Below are 15,689 nucleotides of genomic sequence, written 5' to 3'. Positions count from 1 at the left end.
ATTACACAGTTCATTGAGGTAGAATAAAGGAAAAGAACAACAGAAAGCAGAATGTAGCCTTCTATTGTCAATTCAAGTGCCTGGGGAATGCATTCTTCCAGCACCCTTCCTCCAACTCTCTGGGAAAGGATTTAGAGCGTTTTCCTCAAGGGTGGAGTGAAGAGGTCAGTTTCCCGGCGTTGGCCTTAAAAGGACAGGCCTGGTGAGCCTCTGGCTGCTCGTCGATGCAGATTTGAGTGGTGGGAGAGAGGTCACAGGGATGGGCATCGGCCAGGGAAGTGGACTGTGAGCGTTGGTTGGGGTTAGGTGTTGTGCCGGCAGGAGGACAGTGGTAGTTGGGTGTTAGGCATTGGGTGGATTTGGGTGAAGAGAGGGGGCAAGGATTTGCGCTTTTGGGAAGAGGGCAGTGGACTTGGGTGTTGGGGTAGAAGGTGTAGGGTTAGGTAATTGGAGGGGGGGACATGGGGTCGAGCCGTGGAAGAAGGTAAGGAGGTTGAGTGTTAGGCTGGAGGAAGGAAGTTTGGTGTTGGACAGTGAGGAGGATAGTGGGTATTGGGCATTGGAGAGGAGGACCTGGACTTGGCTATTGGGTTGGGCAGTGGGCAACAGGAATCAGAATTATCACTGATGTATGTCATGAAATTTATTATTTTGCAGCAGCAGTACATAAAAATGTACTCTGTTACAAAAGAATAAATGAATAGTGCACTGCAAGAGAGCAAAATTGTGAGTTAGTGTTCATGGACCATTTAGAAATCTGACAGCAAAGAGTTTTCATACTCCTGTCCCTCCTCCCTGATGGTAGCAAAGAGAAGAAGCATGACCTCAGTGTGAGGATCCTTTGTGATGGATGCCAACTTCTTGAGAGTGTGGAGTTGGGTGATGGGAGGGAGGAAGGAGGTTAGTTGCTGGTCAGTGAGAAGGACAGTCGGCGTTGGGTATTGAAAAGAGGATGCAGGGTTGGACACTGGAGGGGGATAAGAGCGTTAGGTTAGGGCATTAAGGAGGGAGGAGGACTGTGGATGTTCAGAAGAAAGGCAGTGGCCATTGGGCATTTGGGAGGATACTGCAGGTTTGAGTGATGGGAGGGAGAAAGGTGCCTGTTAGTTGTCCAGGGTATTGGATATTAGGCATTGGGTGGTGTTGGACATTGGAGAGGGTATTGACTATTGGGTGAGTTTGAAGGAAGTTGGTTTTCAGTTGGCCAGGGAATAGGACAGTGAGTGTTGTAGAGGATGACAGTGAGTGGACATTAGTTGAAGTTAGATGTTGGGCTGGAAGGAGGACATTGAGTATTGGAGAGGAGAATGTGGGGTTAGCATTAGAAGGGCATAAGGCGGTTGGGTTTTGGGCATTGGGCTTTGAGGTGAGAGGAGGACAGTGAGCATTCAGTATTGGGGAGGGAGTGCAGGCTTGGGTGATGGGAGTAGGGAAGGAGGTTAAGTGTTGGCTAGGGAGGAGGACAATGGATGTTGGGCATTGGCTATGGTTGGGTGTAGGAGAGAAGGGTACTGGGCATTAAGAGGAGAGCACAGCTCACTCATGGACTCTTCCCCTCCCTCTGCCAGGTTCTCGGATGACCCCACCCTGGGTGCAGCTGCACAGAAGCCTCCAGTGAGCAGCACCTTCCAGAACTGGCCACAGAATCCCCTGTCCGGGCCCAGGCCCCCCAAGACGGTGGAGTTTGACATCAAGCCGGTGCTACGCAGGGCCCCCAGCCCCTCCATGTCGCCAGCTGAGCCGCGGACTGGCCCTGCCACCCCCCGCCCCTCCTCCCTGCCCATCCTGCCCTCGGCTGTGGGAGCACCCCCGCCACCGGTAGCCTATGATGCCCACAGCGCCCCCGCCTCGGGGGGCAACAGCTACGCCAGTTTCCCGCCGAGCAGCCGAGCCCACTCGCCAGCCGCAGGGTTCCAGTCGCCCCCTCCTGTACCCCCGGACAAGCCCTTCGCTGCCAAGCCTCTGGCCTTCTGGAGCAAATTCGATGTGGCTGATTGGCTGGAGTACCTACACCTCGGCGAACACAAGGAGCATTTCCTGGACAATGAGATTGACGGCAGCCACCTGCCCTCGCTACAGAAGGAGGACTACGTGGACCTGGGAGTTACCCGTGTCGGGCACCGCATGAACATTGAACGGGCCTTGAAGCAGCTCCTTGAGAGGTGATCCCTGGGTGTGGGGCTGCTACACGTGGGCTCCCCTCCCTACCCCTCAATTCTCCCTCCCAACCCCAGCAGTAATTTCTCCTCCCATCACCAAATCCAACCCAAATCCTGCTTTAATCCTTTGCCCCGCTCTCTCAGTCTCCCAACCCAACATAAACCAAGTTTCAGTTCCTCCCCGTTCTCACAACACAGACAAAACCCACGCCCAGTTCCCCACACCCCACAAATCCTTACCCCACTCAAGCCAACACAAACCAACCTTCAGTCCCTCCCCATTCTCCCAACAAAATCAAAACCCATCTTCAGTCCCCACACCCGCCCAATCCAAACCCAACCCTCCCAGCCCAAATGTTTTCCCCCACTCTCCCTACCCCAACCCAAATGAAACCATTCTCCAAGCTCTCGCCCCACTTTCCCAAGACCACCAACCCAACTGAAACCCATTGCCAGACCCCACATTCTCTCTCTCCCCCAATTCTCTCCTCCTACTCTGAAACTCATCCTAAGCCCCTTTCTCCACTCTTCAAATCATCAAAACCAACCCTCAATCCCACCCTAACTCTCCCAGCCCAAGCCAAAGCCATCTCTAGACCCCCCACAATCCCTCCCCCATTCTCCCAACTCAACTCAGGTCCATCCTCAGTCCCCACACTCTCCTAATCTCTCCTCCTTCTCTGCAACCCAGCCCGATCCAATCCCCCAACCTAACCCCGAAACTCTCCCCACCCAAGCCCTCCCCATTCTGGCAACTCAACCCTTGCCCCACTCCCAATACCTCCAATCACTCACCATTCTCTCAACCCCTCTAATCCCTTCCCTGACTCTATCAAATCAAACCCATCCCCAATCCCCCAACTCCCTTCCCAATCCAACCCAGTATCTCCCCACACGCTCCCAACCTCACCACTATCCCCCTGCCGTCCTAACCCACCCATCCCACACTTCCTATACACTCCCTACCCTTCCACCACCCCAACAGCCTTCCCAACTCCCCAACAACCCCTCTTTCCAAACTACCACCCCACCACTACCATCATTCTCCCAAACCATTCACCCAGTATTCCCTCAGGTCCATCCCACCTCTACACTTTCCTTACCCGAACCAACTGCTACCCTTCCCAACCTCAACCCCATCCAATCCCTTTGGAAACCAGTTCCACTGGAAGGATGGTGAATGTACGAAGTCAACTCTTGCATACAGTAGTTGCTGCAAAGACTCCCAACACCAGCGCCCCCCTCTGATCAGCAGCAGGGATTTCAACGTCATGCGCTGAAGGGGGTGTCAGACGCTTACCGCCATACAGACCAATCATTGCACTGTAATGGTGAGGGACCCGAAGATTCTCCTCCGTCTCCTTTATAACTGCAAAGAAGTGCAGGTTTCCTTTATCCGCCAGTTCTCAGTGTCTGGGCAATCTCATCTCTCCTCCTGCCAATTTCCAGGGCTCAAAGAAAGCATTTTGCCTCACTTTCCTCCCACCCACCCAGTCCATCGCCTGCTCCCTGTTCAGCCACCCACAAAAGGATCAAAAACTCATCAGCCCCAGCATTCCTCACTGGAAAATTGCAACAACCTGTATATGTATGCACACAGGATTACCTCTCGCACACTTATGCACTTATATACACATACTTGTATATACACACACACACACACACACACACACACACACACACACACACACACACACACACACACACACACGCGCACACACACACACACACACACACATATATATATATACAGGCACAAAAACATGCATTCTGAAGTTCTCACACACACACGTGCGCATACACACACACGCACGCGCGATCATACGTGAACACTCCCACAAACGTGGATGTGTACATATCAAGACGTTTGGGTAAGGTATTGTGCGTAAAGGGGAACTGGTAAGGTTATGTAATCAGGAGGTGTTTGATACAGGGCCACCTCAAAGGTCATCGAGGTAAATGAAAGCTGATGTTGGAGGAATGTTACAGACTGATGGAGACGGACAGGAAACAGAGCTGGTATGAATACTTTTAATGCCCAGGTGAGACAAGTATTTTGCCACTGGGCTAGGTCCTGAGACCTCAGTTTCACAAAATTTTTATCAGAAACCTGGTTACATTTGTTAATAACGCAATGATATAGATGACAGCCAGGAGCTTTCAGGGCCCCGAGAGGGTGAACTGGTAAAGTTCTGATAAGTGGGAAAATGTGAAATTATTCATTTTGGCAGGAGCGAAGAAGGGGAAAAAAGCAGATTATGTAAAGAGTGAGACGGTGCAGGGGAATTAAAATGAACCAGTGCAGCAATGGAGGAAGAACCTGCCCAGATGGGCAGCACCTGTGGAAAGAAAACAGTTAATGTTTCATGTTGAGGCTGGGAAAGGGGGAAAGGCTAGTCTGCAGGTACAGCTAGCTAGTATTTCAGAAAACATACAGAGCATTTATTTGTTACTTGTGAGGGAAATGCGAAATAAAAGGGGAGGATATACTTAAGCTATGTGGAGTTTTGGTGAGAACACATTTGGAGGAAGTGTTACAATGTCTGTGTCTTTATTTGAGGGAGGAGGTGAATTCATCAGAACAGTTCAGAAGGTTCATTGGACTGATGATGGGAATGAGCAGTTTTATTACAAGGAATGCTTAGACAGGCTGGGCTTATATTTAAGAGACTGAGAAGTGGAGAGTTTTCCGGGGTAGGTTCACAAGAATGGTCCCGGGAATAAAAGGGTTAACAGGTGAGGGGCATTTGATGGCTCTCGCTCTGTTCTCACTGGAGTTGAGAAGAAAGGGGGGGATCTTATTGAAACCTATCATATATTGAAAGGCCTAGATAAAGTGGACATGGAGTAGATGTTTCTTATAGTGGGGAAGTCTAGAACCAGAGGGCACAGCCTCAGAATACCAGGACATCCCTTTAGAACAGAGATGAGGAGGAATTTCATAGCCAGAGGATGGTGAATGTATAGAATTCATTGCCACAGACAGCTGTGGAGGCCAAGTCATCGGGTATATTTTAAAGTGGAGGTTGGTAGGTTCTTGATTAGGGAGGATGTCAAAGGTTACGGGAGAGAAGGCAGGAGAATGGGGTGATGAAACAGCTGAGCAGATTTGACGGGCTGAGTGCCCTATTTCTGCTCCTAGGTCTTAAGGACTGCTGCCAGGAATGGGCAGTTGTGTTGCAATGCAAGTTTAGACAGGCTGGGCTTATATTTGACAGGTGGCTTGACTAAGGAACAAGAACCTAAGTGATCTGAACAGGGTCAGTGTGGAGAAGGTGCTTCCACTTGTGGCAGAATCTAGAACCAGGCGGGGGCACTGTTTAAAAATAAGTGACTGGAAATGAGGTGAAATAATGAGAAAAGGGTAAACATTGACATTAATGGTGTTTGTCATAATGCTTTAAAACACTGCCATGCCCAGTGGCTTGCGGGAATCAAAGGGGAGACGTATAGGTTGCCCAGCTCAGGGGCTGCTGGTGTACACACAGCTGTACGTTGCTATTGGTTTATTATTATCACAGGTACTGAGATACAGTGAAAAGCTTGTCTTGCATGCTGTTCATACAGATCAGATCATTACATGGTGCATTGAACTACAACAAGGTGAGACAATAACAATGTAGAATTAAATGTAAAAGCCTCCAAAAAAAAGTGGAATGCAGGTAAATGATAAAGTGCAAGATCACAATGAGGTAGATTGTGAGGCCAAGGTCTATCTTATCACACAAGATGTCCATTCTGGAGTCTAATAACAGTGGGATAGAAACTGTTCTTCAGCCTGAAGGTACGAGCTTTCAGGTTTCTGTATCTTCTGCCTGATGGGAGAGGGGAGAAATGAGAATGTCTGGGGTGGGTTGGATCTTTGATGATACTGTCTGCTTTACTAAGGAAGCGAGAAGTGTAGCCAGAAGGAAAGCTGTTTTTCATGATGTGCTGAGGTATGCCCGCAATTCTGCAGTTTCTTGCGGTCGTTTGCAGAGCCATAACAAGCCATGATGCATCCATACAGAATGCTTACACTGGCGCTGACACGCTCACACTCATTCACACACGCACACTCTGCCATTCACTGTGTCACACTTGCATCAGTGCTCAGGTACACGCGCACACATGCACACTAGTGCACACAAACACATTCCCTGAAACTGGGGGAGTTAGAGACCCTCGAGGCATCTATCCCAGATCGTCAGAAGTTAGGGAATGTCTTGCGGTCTGTTCACAGACGAGGTCCCAAGTTCCGCTGTGTGGTGCTAGGGAGTGTCGCACTCAGGTTCAGTGTATGGTTGAGAGCGGGGCATTCCGGGGTTCAGTGAGAATGTTTCTGTAAGCAATTCACATCCCCTCCCCAACCACTCTGAACTCCCAACTCACCAACTTCCCCCCCCCGCCACACCCAATTCCAGCAAGCAGGGTATGTGATGCTACCTGTAGTCCAGGTGCGCCTCTCCTGTCTCACCTGCTACTCTCCAGGTGGACACCAATACAAGGGATGAGTGGTGAGCAGGAGTTAATCCGTCTCCTGTCGGGTAGATGGTATTGAGGCAATAGGGCTCACGGGCCATGGCCCCACCACCTAAAGGAGCCCTGGTGAACCCCCACCCATGTAGGTGGGAGGAGAGAGCACTTTGTCCAAAGGCAAGACTAAGACATGAGCATCCCCCAGTGTCCGGAGAATATTTGGTGTGACGTGCCTACTGAAGGGACCGTAGAGGGAAAGTGGGGAGGAGTACCCCAGCCTCCTACCCTTGATCACAGTCCCATGACCCCACCACTACTGAAGAGAGGGTGAGGACGGTGATTTCAGGAGAAGCCCAATGCAATGCTAGGAGATCAAACCCAGCATTGCAAGAATCAATTTGCTTCTCCTGCTGAATGGGAGTGTGGGTTAGGTTTGAAGCTCCTTCCCACTCACAGCCCTGGGACTGGAGGTATTAGGCAGGTGTTGTTGAGAGGATGCGGTTACCAACGTCTGGACACTGAACTCTCGGATTGAGGTGATGACTGATGCCTCCATGAAGAGTTGAAACTTAGACCTTCAGGTAAACCATAAACACAAGAGATTCTGCAGATGCGGGAAATCCAGAGCAACACATTCAAAATGCAGGAGGAACATAGCAGGTCAGGCAGAAACTGTGGAGGGGAATGAACAGTTGATGTTTCAGGCCCAGACCCTTCCCAAAACATCCAATGTTTATTCCCCTCCATAGATGCTGCCTGACCTGCTAAGTTGCTCCAGCACTGTGTGTGTCCTGGTAAACCAACCAATGGCAATCAGTATTTCTGTGGGAGCTAGGGAAACATTGCAGGTCATTTCCCATTTACTGAAAGCAAAGTTATTGTCCTAAGTTGGCTCCTTTCTAACTAACTGCACAAGTACTTCTGAGAATACATCATGTGACTTTTGAACCAGATTGCTGCCACCACCCCCCGGCCTCCGCTTCTGAAGCTCACAGAGACCAAGCCCACACTCACATCAGACATCAATCCCACTGAACTCCTCCAACACACACCTACACACCAGGAGGGTAACGCACAGCACCCGATCAGCCCACCAGCACATATTTCGGGTGTGGGAGGAAACCGGAACGCCCGGGGGAAAGCCAGGCAGTCACGGGAAAAATGTGCAAACTCTGCACGCTCAGCAGCCACAGTCGGGGGTAAAACCGGCTTACTAAACATAGGAGGCAGTCGTTCTCCTGGCTGTGCTGTCCCCAACTTATTTAGTGTTGTCCTGCCTCTTGTCAAATGCCTTCATTATTTTAAAGACTTCTTGGTCAAAAAGCACTTCGGTGAACCTTCCTACCTGTTGTTCAGCTCCTCTATTGCCCAAATGCTGAACAGGAACAAGGTGACAGCCCCTTTCAAATTGAGCACGGAGGTGGGAGTCAATTTGGCTCCCCAAGGAGGGAGACACTCTCTGTATTAGGGAGTTGCCTTCTAGCATGAGGGGTTTGTCCACACTGAAGGCAAGGTGGGCCCTGGAGATATGACGTACCATGACAGCAGGGATAACGGGTTAGCAAGGTGAAATGTGGTCATAGTGTGCGATCCTGCCATGGTAGGTAGAGCAATTCCCATTGATGTTCCCTCTCCCACCAATTCTCACCCCATCTGGGAATGAAGGACAAAAGTCCTGGCATTGTACCAACTGCAACCTGTCCACGAGGGGGTGCCCATTGCACTGCAGGTGATATTAAATTGTCTTCCATTTGGATAGAAGTGTGACCCTCCCCCACTTTGTCCCCTTACCCTCCCTGCCCCACCCATCCAATCTCGACATCTGTGTCCAAAGACATGATACCTGTTCTCAGATTCACATTGATTAATCACACGTACATCGAAACATTTGCATTAACAACTACCGCAACCCAAGAATGTACTGGGGGCAGCCCACAAGTGTCGCCACACATTCCAGTGCCAACGTAGCCCACCCACAGAGCTCAGGAGAACGACCCTGAACACAACAAAACAGAACATAGCAAGCGCAAGCCAGGCCCCATTTTTTCCTCCTGCCATCCACCCACACAGTCCTCTAACTCCAGGTCTTCTTCACCCTCCAGCCTCCAGTGTGAGCATCTTCACCCGTTATACAACCCAATCATTAATCAAGGCACAGGGGTAAGGGTCGAGTGGGTGAGAAGGCCATGTTTTGCGTGTCTGCTGTGCCCATTTTGGGGGTGGGGTGTGGGGAGCACACTTGGGGTAACAGAAGATGGGCGATGATTATACATTGAGTATTGATAGTGAAGGTTTATCGGAATGAGTATAAACAAAGGCTCCCATCTCCCTCAAAAGGACAGTGATGCTAACGGTGCACTAATAGAATTCCTGTGTGCTCCCTCACACAGGCCAACGCCAATTTGATTTTACATTTAAATTCTTAAAAGAGCATTTAAAAGGATTGAAAACTGTATGCTGTTTACAGAGACCAGAACTGCATGGTGTGTGGTGGTGGTGCATTCTGATGAGCCATCTCTAGCGGGCATCGCTTTGATTTCATTTGCCATGTTGTGTTTAACCCTGCAAAGGTGCAAGTTTGGTCTTTCGTGAGTGTGCATTGAGCTCTTCCTCAGTCCTGCTGAGGGTTAATTGAAGTAATACATTGTTTTTTTTTCACTGAAGGTACTTCAGTAAATCTTCTGGTGACGGGCACATCTCGTGACCTGTCACGCCAGGGCTGGAGGAGTGGAAGGTGTGTGATTTGGAGAGAGTCCCACAAAAAAAAAAACAGAAATGCAAGGCGTTCTAACACAAATTTTTGAAGGTTTCCATGTGGGAGGCTGGATTTGACTGGCAATGCCAGCTGCATATTGGCACCTTGTAGCTCTCAATGGGATCGTCACTAATCCCTTTCTTCCCAGTTGCTGGATACAGAGATAATCTCCTTCCATGTGTGTGTGTGGGTGTGTGTGTATGTCTGTCTGTCTGAGTGCATAAGAGTGTGTGTGTATGTGTCAGTGAGTGTGAATGTGAGAGTGTGGGTGTACAGATTTGCAGTGTGTGAGAGAATGGTAGAATTTACAGGTTTGTACAGTGTGCAAGATGCATGTGTGTGTTCACAAATGTGAACAGAAGTATGAGTGTGCCAATGTGCAAATCCGTGCACATGTGTATATCTATGTGAGACTGCCTACACGTGTGTGGGTTGATATGTATCTGTGTACCCGATACTATATGTGCTGGAATACAGTCAGAAGGAATCTGCTCTCTGTGTATGCACGCGTGCGATATCAAACTGGAAAGAATGCAGAAAAGTTTTGTGAATGTTGCCAGGACTTGAGGGACTGAGTTACAGGAAGAGGTGGAACAAGCAAAGGTTTTATTCCCTTGGAGTGCGGGGGACTGAGAGGCATAATGTTGAGAGGGGCTCTGCACACTCTTGTTTGCAGGGTTGGGGATTGAAGAACTAGGGGGCATAGGTTTAAGGTGAGAGGGGAGAGACTTAGTAGAAACTTGAGGGGAAGCTTTTTTTTACACACCAGAGATAGTATATATGTGGAATGAGTTGCCGGAGGAAGTGGTTAAGACAGGTACAAAAACAACTTTCAGAACATTGTAGGACAGTTACATGGATTGGAAAGGCTTAGAAGGTTATGGGCCAAATGATGTCAAATGTGACTAGTTCAGATGGGACCTCTTGGATAGCACAGACCAGTTGGGCTGATGGGCCTGTTTCTGTGCTGTGTGACTAAAACCAGAGAACCTGCCTTACCTAGGTGGAGCGCAGCATTGGGGGTAATCCCTGGTTCTCCTTCCAATTAGTGTCCTGGCATCTATTAGACTGGCTAGGGAGTTTAAGTCTCATTAAAAGGGGGGGCGATCTCCAACAGTACAATGCTCCCTCAGTTCTACATTGGCCTGGTGGCTCAAATTTGTGTGGTCAGACTTCTGGAGTCCCTTGGACCATTGAAATTGGTTGCCAGCAGCCCAGGGAACAACATGGCAGTACAGAGTTAGTGAGACACTCGTGGGTTAGAATAGGTTCGTTGTTGTTACCTGCACAGAGATTCAGTAAAAAGCTTTCATTTAGAAACATAGAAAATAGGTGCAGGAGTAGGCCATTCGGCCCTTCGAGCCTGCACCGCCATTTATTATGATCATTTGTGTGACCATTCCATACATGAAAACATCGAGGTAGTAAATCAAAAACCAGAATGCATTATGTAGTGTCGCAATTACAGAGAAAGTGCAGTGCAGGTAGACAACAAGGTGTAAAGGCCACAACAAGGTAGATTGTGAGACCAAGAACTCATCTTTAGTGTACAAGAGGTCTGTGATACAGAAGCTGTCCTTAAACTCATTAGCTTGACTACTGCTAGAGTGGACACCTGAGATGTTTTGAGACAGCAGACATCAGTTACCAAAAATAGGCCATTCAGCCCATCCAGGTGGTGCCTGTCATGGATGGTTGATAGTATTTCAGAAAGCAGATCGCAATTGGGAAGCGTGTTTTAGTTTTAATGTCACAAGAAGACTTACTGACTTACTGCAAACATTAGTTATATTGCTGGTGGTAAAAATTTGGAAGCCAGGCCAAACCTTGTAGGGAGTTCTGAAGTAAAGCCAAAAAAAAAAGAGGGAAAAGGTCAGGCAGCCTCTGTGGAGAGTGACTGTTCCAGTGAAAGGTTTGAAACGTTAACTGTTTCTCCCTCCACGGACACTGCTTGATCTGTTGAGTGTTTCCAGAATTTTCTGTTCACCTAGCAGTCTCTGGTTTCAGTCATAGAAACAGGCCCTTCAGCCCAACCGGTCAATGCCGACCGAGAGGTCCCATCCGAATTGGTCCCATTTGCCCCAAAACCTTCTAAACCTATCCAACCCCTGTACCTGTCCAAGACGTTTTTGACAAGCGTTACAGCTCCTTCCATGCAGACATACCACCTTTAGTGTAAAAGCGGAGAAGTGGAAATGCCAGCGTGAAGATGCTGAAATTTCACACGTTGCAATGCATTTGCTGTTTTAATTTATCTCCACGAAGTGGCCTCGGTTTGGGAGTGTGCGGAGTTAATGTCACAAGTCACCTGCAGCCTGACAGGCCAGGGCACGTACACTTGTGCGTGAGTATGCGCACGCCTGCTGTGTGGTTTGCACATACCTGCAGACAGGTCTGCTGTGCCTGCACGCGTGTGTATATCTGTTCTGTGCCTGGGGCATTCCCGCTCAGAAAAGGCCCCTCGGCCCATCTAGTCCCGTTCCCCTGCACCTGCGCCATAGCTCTCCATAACCCCCATCCATGTCCTCATCCACACTTTGAAATGCTGCAATAAACCTGCGGCCACTTCCTCTGAGTGTTCCCTTAAACATTTCACCTTTTTCTGTTAAACTATGACCTCTAGTTCCGGTCTTACCCAACCTCAGTGGAAAAAAGCCTGTCACAATTTTATGTAGCTTTATCAAATCTCCCCTCATTCTCCTGCGCTCCAGAGAATAAAGTCCAAAGCTATTCAGCCTCTCAGATCCTCGAGTCCCGGCAACATCCTCATAAATCTACCCTGTACTCACTCGTTCAATCTTATTGATATCTTTCCCGTAGGTAAGTGACAAAACTCTAAATGACTGCTACGTGCGCCTTGCTTTGTGCGTGTGAGTAACACAGAGAGAGAGTGAGTCCCATCCCAATGCCAGCACCAGATATTCATTTTTGGAAGACTGCCTCTTCAGCACAGACACAGGTTCTCAAAGTCACTCGGTAATAATCTCGTCTTGAATTTAAACCTTCGACATACCTCGCATTTCTGCATTCGCTCTCCCCAGTTACGCGGCTCCCTTCTACTCACCGTCAGTAATACCTATTTATTTATTTATTTATTTATTTATTTACTAACTAACTAACTAACTAACTAACTGAAAGATTATTTATTTACTTGGGAAAGGGAGCATTGCCCCGTGCTCAACCCATTCCCACGGGCATCCGCCTTACACGAGCTCCCGCAGCGTCGCTGTAAGGTGCAAGACTCAACGAGCGACCGCAGTCCGTCAGGGGTGCCGCGCACAAGGCCATGTCTTTAGGAAAGCTACGCAGCCGAGATCCCGTGTTTTATGGGGCCGAGGCCGCTTCACAAGTGAGGCCGGAATCCCTTTGAAAATTCCGCCTGGATAGGGCACAACCCGAGGTTCCCATGCGCAAGGCTGCAGCTGTTTGAAGTGCCAAAAAAAATGAGTTCTACCGTGCCAAGGTCCCCGGTTACACCAGCCCGATCGTGCGTGTCTAACGGCAACGTTGTCCTGTGTCAAATCTATTCTGAAACACGTCTGTGCCAAAGTCAGCCAAATAATGGCTGCGCTCTCTGTCTCCGTGGCGAGATTTGTTTCTCCGCCTAGAGATTTTGCCCCGAAATCTCTGCTAACCTGTACCCGCTTGGCAGAGTCCTCTGTCGCAGGGCTGCGGGTTCCAGTCCCCACTCACACGACAGAGAGTCCCCCCCACGCCCCTCGCACCAAGTAACAATTCCGAGGCTAGCGTCGGAGCCCCTCGTGGTTTGCTCTCCCCAGGTGAAAGACCGACCATTTCTGCTGAAAGCGGAGGGGGGTCACAACATCCGGCTACACGGAGAACTTGACCCTAAATCTCAGAGAGCTTTCGCCTGTGACCTGACTGACTCCCACACCCCAGTACATGTGACATAGGAGCAGAATTCGGCCGCTCGGCCCGTCGAGTCTGTTCCGCAGGAAACAATGTGCCAACTTGTCAGATGTGCCGCAGCACCCCCACCCCACCCTCCCACAGTGACAAAGCTCCACAAAGAAAATGCGTTCAATGCCTCAAGTTGCCTTCTCATTCCCACTGTGTCCGTGTCACTTGCGGTCAGCAGGCGATCCCCACCCCCAAGCACTGTGACCTGCTGGGGAGGAGACTGTCGGCGGTTCAAGGAGGAAAACCACCTTTCATCCCCCGCATTCCACGCCAACTGCCTGCCTTGGGTTTTCATTCATTCAGGGGCGCAGGAAGGGGGTTAGGGGCATTAGCGAATCATCCGATCAGTGCCAACATTTTTTTTGTAAAAAAAAGGGAAAAGAAATATTTATTAACGGGGAGGGCTGTGGGGCAAGGTGGATCAAAACTCAAACAAAAATACAGCCAGCAGTTCCAAGAAGTGCTCGGACTGTCTGGGAGGTGGATGTGTGGGCCGAAATTTAGAACAAGTTGTTCGCTGGCCGTATCCACCAGCGTGCCGGCACACCTGCCTTGGTGTGTCTCACAAAAAGGGCTCAGAGTGTGAATGTATCTAAATGCACGAATGTTGAAACTGTCAACAATAAAAAAAATCAGATATTATCTGTTTGATAAAGAATATTAATAACCACTGTCACCATTTCTCATGTATCGAGCTATTACAGTGTAAAAGGGGATGCGTTTCTTTGCTTATTCAGTCCACAGCTGATGAACTATTTTATTGCATATCTTGTAAAGTGTACATATAACGGGAGAACATTCCACGAATGATTTGTGTACAGCCAATAAATAATGATGAAGTAATGCCCTGGAAGTTTTATTTCAATGCCCCGGAGGCAAAAGACAGTGTGAGGGAGTGAGCTGCCAAGCGCAAATGGAGCTTTAAGGTGAGGGGAAAGATTCAAAGCTCGACCCGACTTTAAAGGTTGATAGTTTTCATTAAGAAACTTTGTGCAGTTTTGGGAGTGACTTTAACTCACAGTATCGTTTTCCGTTACCTACAATCTATAGGGTTTTGGGGGGTAATTTAGCTTTCATTTGAAAAGGTCCCCACCCCCCAACAATTCTCTACACCATGGTTGGTGGCGGTGATACACCTTCAGGTTGGTCTGCCAACTGCCATTAAAAGTCAAAAGGAAAAGAAGAAAAGGGAACCCGAGGGGCAGCCCCCCCCCACACACACACACACACACAGGGTGGTGGGTGTGTGTAACGGCCTGTCAGAGGAAGTGGTAGTGTTGGGTACAGTTTCAACGTTTGGACCAGTAGAACATTACAGGTTAGGTTTAAAGGCATGCGGGCAAATGGGATAGCATATTTGGGAATCTTGGTCGGTATGGACTATAGACAAGAGCAGATTGAGGCCATTCCTCCCATCGAGTCTGCTCTGCCATTGAATAGTGGCTGATTCGTTCTCCTCATAATCTTTGATGCCCTTACTAATCAGGAACCTATCAACCTCCGCTTTAAACATACCCAATGACTTGGCCTTCACAGCCCTCTGTGGCAATGAACTCCACAGATTCGCCACCCTCCAGCTAAAGAAATTCCTCCTTACCTCTGTTCTAAAGGGAGTCCCTCTATTTTGAGGCTGGTTCCTTTGCTCCTAGACTCCCCCAGTATAGGAAACATCCTCTCCACGTCCAGTCGTTTAAGCCTTTCAATATTCAATCGGTTTCAATGAGATCACCCTCATTCTTTTAAACTTTAGTGAGTATATGTTGAAGCTATATAACGCCTTAGTTAGATCCCACTTGGAATACTGTGTTCAGTTCTAGTCACCTCACTACAGGAAGGATGTGGATACTATAGAGAAAGTGCAGAGGATATTTACAAGGATGTCACCTGGATTGGAGAGCATGCCTTTTGAGAATAGGTTGAGTGAACTTGGCCTTTTCTCCTTGGAGCAACGGAGGATGAGAGGTGACCTGATAGAAGTGCATAAGATGATGAGAGGCATTGATCACGTGGAAAGTCAGTGGCATCTCCAAACTTCAACCCTTTGTCACAAAAGTTCAAAGCAAATTTGTTAACAAGGTGCATATAAGAATCTATGTACTGCCTGGAGATTAATTTTCTTCTAGGCATCTACAGGAAAATAGAGCAATACAACAGAATTTCTGAAAAGCTATATATAACCAGACTGATAAACAACGTGCAAAAGAAGACAAATTACCAGAAGTTAGGAAATCAATGGTCACATCTTCAGGTTGGAGGCTTCACTTACGGAGTGTAACGTGTTGCTCCTCCAATCTAAGAGTGGCCTCATCATGACAGTAGAGGAAGTCATGGACCAACATGTTGGAATGGAATGGAGATTGGCATTAAAATGGCCAGCCACCAAGAAATCCTGCATT

At 48.7% G+C, this 15,689-nt stretch overlaps 1 protein-coding gene across 1 annotated transcript in view; it reads left to right on the top strand.

Annotated features, from left to right (window-relative positions):
* LOC140204937 (SH3 and multiple ankyrin repeat domains protein 1-like) overlaps nucleotides 1-10,254 on the top strand; it is a 209,392-nt gene extending 199,138 nt beyond the window's left edge. The window contains exon 22 of the mRNA XM_072271919.1: nucleotides 1,569-10,254. Within this exon, the coding sequence (XP_072128020.1) occupies nucleotides 1,569-2,166 (598 nt within the window). The 3' untranslated portion in view covers nucleotides 2,167-10,254. The remainder of the gene's footprint in view (nucleotides 1-1,568) is intronic.
* The last annotated feature ends 5,435 nt before the right edge of the window (nucleotides 10,255-15,689 follow it).

This window comes from Mobula birostris, chromosome 11 (assembly GCF_030028105.1).
Source record: "Mobula birostris isolate sMobBir1 chromosome 11, sMobBir1.hap1, whole genome shotgun sequence".
Classification (NCBI taxonomy): Eukaryota; Metazoa; Chordata; class Chondrichthyes; order Myliobatiformes; family Myliobatidae; genus Mobula; species Mobula birostris.
Note: the sequence above shows the minus strand (reverse complement) of the source record. Positions and strands in the feature narration are given on the sequence as shown.